We start from the raw sequence: 6,835 nt of genomic DNA, 5'->3' as shown, positions 1-6,835 counted from the left end.
TAATCCAACATCAATACCTAAACTTTTTCATGAAGATATCATATTGAGAATGTTTGAAAAATGGTGGGAAATATTCTGCGAGGGTGATGCGGAAAGAGTGATAAGGTTTCACTGTTTTGAATTTTTTTTGTTAAATCAGAAAAACCAATATTAATGGAGATATTGGTATTTTTTACTAAATTTTGTGAAGTGACTAAATGTAGCTTTAACCATTCGCGTTAATATGTTTTACAATATAATTTCTAAGTCTATTTAATATCTTCATTATCATAAAAACCAACCTATATCCATCTTAACTCCACATCTACCACTCTTAGAGGGATGAAATTGATTTATCCTTTGAGCACTTGGTAGACCCAGAATTAAGATGAATCTAAGATGATAGAATTTCCCCTTTAAATATTCTATGCTCACATGAATACCATGGTATTACCATGGGTCAATACCATGGGTTATCATAAACTTGGAGCTTAAAAATTACTATTAGTAATTTATAAAAATTTATAAAATTAATAATTGATTTTTATTTTATATTTTATTTTAACCAAGTTAAAATGTTTAACATACATTAAATTCCAACATCCATTTTTACTCTTGATCCACCAAGCCCGCAGAGGGATCAAATATTTTTTCACTCTATGCTAGTTTGCATATCATGATATTTGATCCCTCTTGGGGCTTAGTAGATCCAGAGTAAAGATGGATCTATGATGGTTTAATTCCCCCCTTTAAATAGGCTACATTCCATTCCACATGAATACCATGGGACAATACCATGTGCCATTTTTATTTTTATTAATACTAATATTAGGGTTAATAATATTTTTTGCATGGTATTAATAATAATCTAGCCCATGGTATTTGGCCCATAATATTTTGCCCATAGGTTTTACCTGAATATAGGGCATTTTTTGTGTTCGTAAATATAAGGTGGGAGTAAAATAAAAAAATGTTTTATTTATTTACCATACCTCTCGTTTATTTGTATTTTTATTAATTTACCATACCTCTTTTACAAATATGGTATTTGGCCCATAGAACTCACTTAAATAAAACCTCATTTTTGAGCCTTCATAAATAGAAAGAGGGTTATAGAGTAAATATAAAAAGAGGTTTTATTTATTTACCATACCTCTAGTTTATTTATATTTTTATTTATTTACCATACCTTTTGAGTAACTATAAAAAGAGGTTTCATTTATTTACCATACCTCCATTTTATTTATATTTTTATTTGTTTACACCCTTGCATGTATATAAGGTGACTTATGCAATAAATATAAAAAATGTTTTATTTATTTACCATGCCTCTCATTTATTTATATTTTTATTAATTTACCATACCTCTTTTATAAATATCCTATTTGGCCCATAGGATTCACTTAAATAAAACCTATTCTTGAAAATTAGGGCGAATGGAAGGTTGTAACTCCTAATTTCAAGGGCTAAATTTACCTTTTTTACCCTCTCCCTTAAAATAAGGTGGGCTAACCTCCATACCTAATTTTTTTATAAAATAAATTTGAGGCGATTTGTAAAAATGTACTATGATACAAAATATTCGTCCACTAAAAATTTAAAACCCCTTAATTTCCCCAAAGGGCGAAAATTCACCCCTAAAATTTTCCATGATGAAGCTCATGGGAATCGAATTTTATCTTAGTAATGTGAGTTTTCTTCTTGACACTAGTCAAGACATAAATATATTTTTAGTTTTCTATATTGGGGTTGATTACCTCCTTATAATATCTTAGTTTCCTTTTTCCCTCTAACTCTTTATCACTCCACAATTTTTCCTCAAATTTGCAAGTAATATTATTTTTAATATTATCCTTGTTCTATAAGATGATCTCTTTCTTTAACCCCCAATGGTACACCCAACAATGGGCATCCTAGCTTGAGTCGAAGGTGGGGGTTTTCCTAGAGTTAGAAGCAATTTTAAGAACCTCTTGGTTTCCATGTTGTATAAGTTCTTCTTCTTCTCCATGAGATACCTAGTCATAGCCATGCTTTAAATGGGGGAAGGGTTTGTTTCAATTAGGGGGATATGGTATGGATTATTTCTTTAATATTGAGGTTGTAGGTTATAAAATTATTTTGGATCTATAACCTCACATCCATATAAAATAATGAGAGTTATAAGTGTCTCAAATAGAAGTTTTCTTAAACTCCATATCCAAATATTTGTGGGATTTACAGTTATTTTCAAGCCTGTACTAAACTTTCAAAGATCCAGTTATCCTTTTCTCAATGCTATAATTCCAATTAAGATTATGATGGGTGCCATTTTTCAGATATTTGCATGAACAAAGTTCCTCCAAGTAGTTATTATCATACGTGAAAGTATCATAGGTGATTTTTATGGATTTGATTATCATGACTTTAGTTTGTCGGTATTAATAGTTATAACCATCTTGGAGCAAAAAACTTGAAGGATTGTCAATTGCTTCTCAAGATCATAATGACTGGGTTTCAATATAGGTTTTTTATATTATTTTTGAAAGTTGAGACATAGGTTCTTACATATGACTATGTCATGTTTACTTGATTAGTGTAATAAGTAGACTTTGGGTAAGCTTATAAGATATTCTGAATTTTGGACAACAATAAAAAAGACTATGCAAATAGATATCTTGATTTTTAATTTAAACAAAAACAAAAAGAACAATTCATCATAGTATTAAAAACGATGTTTTTCAAACTACAACAAGCATCAATGAATTGGTGATATTTATTATCTAGCTATAAAAAGAAAGTGAAATAGTGCAATGATATCATAAGTTATGAATTGTTTCATTGAGGCTATAGTAAGCTTGGGTGTATTAACATCAATTGTAATCTTTTAAACATTACGCACTCTAGTCTTAGTTAGAAACTTGTTCCATAATATCTTCTCAACCATATAATATTTTATCAACTTGAAAGTAACAACTCATAAGTAACCACTGTCTAATGCACTTTAGATTATAGATATCATCTAAAACAATGATTTCTAGCTTCTAAATCAATTGTATAAATAACCAATATAAGTATCTTAATACATAATAACAACCCTTCATTTCCTTACATTTTAATAACTTTTTAAAAATATTTTAAAATTATTATTTTACCAAAAATAAAAAATAAATAAATAATATTAAAATTTCAAAATTTTTAAATAATATAACTACCTCAATCGAGCGAAAGTAAATAGGAGTGATGGTCGGCCCAGCCACCCTCCCTCGAAGGGAAAACTCGTCTTAAAGCATTATGGGTCATAATAGAAAAAGATTGAGGAAAAACAAAAGTCAAAGCGCGGTATTGGAAAAATTAATTTATTAGCCAAAGTAAACATCCGGCCGTACGCCAAGTAGATTTACATCTCAACTGGTCGGTAACGTGAATGTTTACATCAAAATATGCTTTACGAATGTTTACATCATAAATAAATTTTACAAAAAATATAAATTTTCTGAAGTTTTTTGGTCGTTAAAACTATAAGGAGTGTTTGCTTTAATAGTGATCCACAATTAGGAAGTTTTTTTAATTGTATTTTACTTCACAATTAAGAAATGTTTTAAGAGTATTTCACAATCAGATCAAAAATTTTAAAGTTAAATAATTTTTAAAGTTTGGAAAGTATTTTTATAAATTAAATTCTGAAATATTTTTAAATTTATATTTATAAATAAATTTGAAATATTATGTAATTTATATTTAAAAAATAGTTTTTCGCAATTAAAATAATTACCAAAATGTAATTTTAAATCTAAAAGTTTAGATGAAATTACTTAATTTATTTGAGTAAAGTTAGAATTTAGATTCATCTAACTCCGGATCTAATTTCTTAAGTGAACTTTTTTTAAAGTACAAAATACAATATGTAAATAAATTGATATCCACATAAATTAGTTAAACATAGATATTCAAATTAGTTAAAATAATCCTTATTAAAATATTTTTGAAAAATATAAAGTTTAAACATCTTATTCACACATTGTTCTACTTCTAACTTATTTAAGTGAAATTATATTATGTTATATGGCAACTAACTAAACATACATCACATATAAATCTTTATTTTTTATTATAGCCAATATTATTTTCTATTTAGAGAATAGTTTATTTTTAGTTCGTAAATATTGAAGATGGATATAAAAACAAACTTACACATGGTTATTATGGTCATTATAGTAGGTTATAGAATGGGAGTGGTTTTTAGTGCGATCTTTTGGAAGCTTTTATAATGGTTTTTCTGGTCAAATTTCTCTAAAATTTGGCAAGAATTTATTGAAATCACAAGTTTGATGGGTAATCACTTGCAATCCAAATGTTTTAGGGGTTTTCCATGTGCTGGATCCATATATACAATTAAAAGACTAGTTTAAATAACACAAATCAATATTTCACTTCAAATTTTTCCTCGGATTCAACACCGAAAAATCCAAAAAATCACACCAAAAACAACTCCAATAGAATGAAGCTCCCCACTCAATGATGATTTAATTTTAAGAAAATTTCATCTAAAACATTTCTTACCAAAATTAAACGGATTAGAAGTCGCCATAGACCTAAAGGACGATTAAACGGAAGTTTCCTCAGCGCGCCATAGTCATCAGTGGCCAGACTACAAGATACAAATTTGATCAGTAACTGTGGGGAGATCTTTCAGGCCGGCCAGTTTATGAATGGCAACCCGCTGTTGGGTCAATTCAACTTTTGGGCAGCTTTTTAATATGCTGAACAAAAGACTGGAGGTTGTTATATGAAGATCCCTCCTTCCCCACAGCCATTTTGGCAAACCTACCTAGCTCCTTGGCTTTCATTCTCATCTTCTCCCCCTCTTCCTCCGCCACAAGCATGGTCACTGCTCTTCTCAGCTCCTCTTCATCAGGTACACTGCTCACATCCAAACATATTTGAATACCGATCCCCAAAGATTCTGTCAGGAGCTTTGAGTTGAATGACTGTTCTGCTATCATGGGCCAGGTAATCATGGGAACTCCCATGGTCATGCTCTCCAGCGCAGAGTTCCACCCGCAGTGACTCAAGAATGCTCCCACGGAAGGATGCGAGAGAATGAGCAGCTGAGGCGCCCACCCCCATATGACCAGTCCCCTTTGCCGTGTTCTGTCTTCGAACCCTTCCGGCAAACACACTTCGGCTGCTTTGGAATTGGGCTCGGGCTCAGATCGTCTGATAGCCCAGACGAAAGCCTGCCCGCTGGCCTCCAAGCCTGCAGCCAGTGCACGGATTTGGTCGTTATTGGGAAAAAATAGGCTACCAAAACACACGAACACCACGGACTGTGGGCGCTGAGAATCAAGCCACCGCAAGCACTGTTGCTCGTCGATGTCCGCCGTCTTGCCTCGGCTATTCATATTTCCGCGATCGATCCGCATACCGTGGAAAGCGGCGGGAGGGAGCAGGGGACCAATGCTCCACACGGGCCTCCCCGTAAGTCTCTTCATGTGATCGATCCCCACGGATTCGAGCTCATAAAACGTATTAATAAGTATGCCTGCCCGGGACTCCATGCTCTGGTTAATCTCGTCCCTAATGAAGTCCCAGGAGGGATTCGAACCCAGATCTCGCATCATCACGGGAAGGTCGGACTTGCGCAGCTTGAGGTCGAAGCACAGAGCGGGGACCTCAAAGAGCTCGTCATCTCGCTCCACGCTCTTTTGTGGCGCGTATTTCAATAAGGAGTGTACGACAGACACACCGAACGCCCCGGACGTGTGGAAGACGAGGGTGGGAATCCTGAACTTGGAACCCGAGCTGTGTACCCATCCCATAAACATGTCACAGATGATGCAAACAGGAGGAGGAGAGGAATAAGGAGCTTCCATATTATTACTTACTTTATTCGTATCATCGATCTGTTGTTCCAGCCATTGTTCGAACGACCCCGACAGTTTGTGCGACGAAGGCATGAGTATGTTGACGAGATGCAAGGGAACGTTGTCCCAGCTGTCGATTCCCTGGGGCACCCCCTCCATGGGAGGCATGGGCAGAGACACCAGCCGAATATCCAGATTCGAACCCTGGACCTGAGGTTGTAACCGTTTGGCGCTTCCCGGAGTCGTTATATACGAAACAGTGAGGCCCTCGGAGGCGAGCAGCTTGGCCAGTTCCATAAATGGAATGAGATGGCCTTGCATTATTGCTGGAACGACCACTACATGGAGTTTGCTTCCTTCCATTTGCAGAAGTCCAATAACATCACCAGATTTGCTGCTGTAATACTGCGTAGAGAGGAAAAAAATCACAGGAAATGCAAGAAATTGTAAAACCAAACTTGTACTCTACGGTCTCCTGCACAAGATTTTCTGTTGTAACACTGAAAGGAAAGGGAAACAATCACAGGCAATACAAGAAAGTTTAAAACCAAACCTGTACACTTAGGCCTCCTGCCTCCTCCACCAGAACAGGAGTTTCCTTTGAGGGATTCTTTGGATATAAGTTTGCAAGGTCGATACTGTTTCATCTGTCATGATAAAGGCTTTTGAGCGGAGATCCTCTGCATATTATCTCGTGCGGTCCTTATTGTTTCAAGGCCTCTGACAGGGATCCTGTGGCTCTGTATGGTTTCATTCGTCAAGATAAGTTTCATTTGTCATGATTAATGATTAAGACCTTTGAGAGGAATCCTATGGATATAATATGTGAGCTCTATGTTATTTCGTTTGTTTTTTTTTTTTTTTTTAAAGGAAAAAGCAGTATTTTCTATTAATGAAATTACATATTTATCATAACTGCACATGTAATTTCATCATATCATCATATCTGCAAAATAACGGATAGATACATAAGATCAAAACTTACAAGGTTTGAAACGCCTCAATTGTCTGCA

The 6,835-nt window shown here is 34.3% G+C and overlaps 1 protein-coding gene across 1 annotated transcript; it reads right to left on the bottom strand.

The window, feature by feature from the left end:
• Positions 1–4,452: 4,452 nt before the first annotated feature.
• On the bottom strand, positions 4,453–6,539 carry LOC149226176 (putative UDP-glucosyl transferase 73B6). Its single transcript, XM_089377413.1, has 2 exons — positions 6,376–6,539; positions 4,453–6,227 (listed from the first exon to the last, which is right to left on the bottom strand). Exon 2 carries the CDS (start codon positions 6,183–6,185, stop codon positions 4,692–4,694), a length of 1,494 nt encoding a protein of 497 aa, XP_089233539.1. The 5' UTR covers positions 6,186–6,227; positions 6,376–6,539; the 3' UTR covers positions 4,453–4,691.
• Between the last annotated feature and the right edge of the window lie 296 nt (positions 6,540–6,835).

Source organism: Pinus tabuliformis, chromosome J (assembly GCF_031772625.1).
Source record: "Pinus tabuliformis cultivar Carrire ecotype Pingquan chromosome J, CPIR1, whole genome shotgun sequence".
NCBI lineage: Eukaryota > Viridiplantae > Streptophyta > Pinopsida > Pinales > Pinaceae > Pinus > Pinus tabuliformis.
Note: the sequence above shows the minus strand (reverse complement) of the source record. Positions and strands in the feature narration are given on the sequence as shown.

Excerpts from the sequence above, each read along its gene's own strand:
- LOC149226176 (XM_089377413.1), bottom strand. The coding sequence starts at position 6,185 with ATGGAAGGAAGCAAACTCCATGTAGTGGTCGTTCCAGCAATAATGCAA.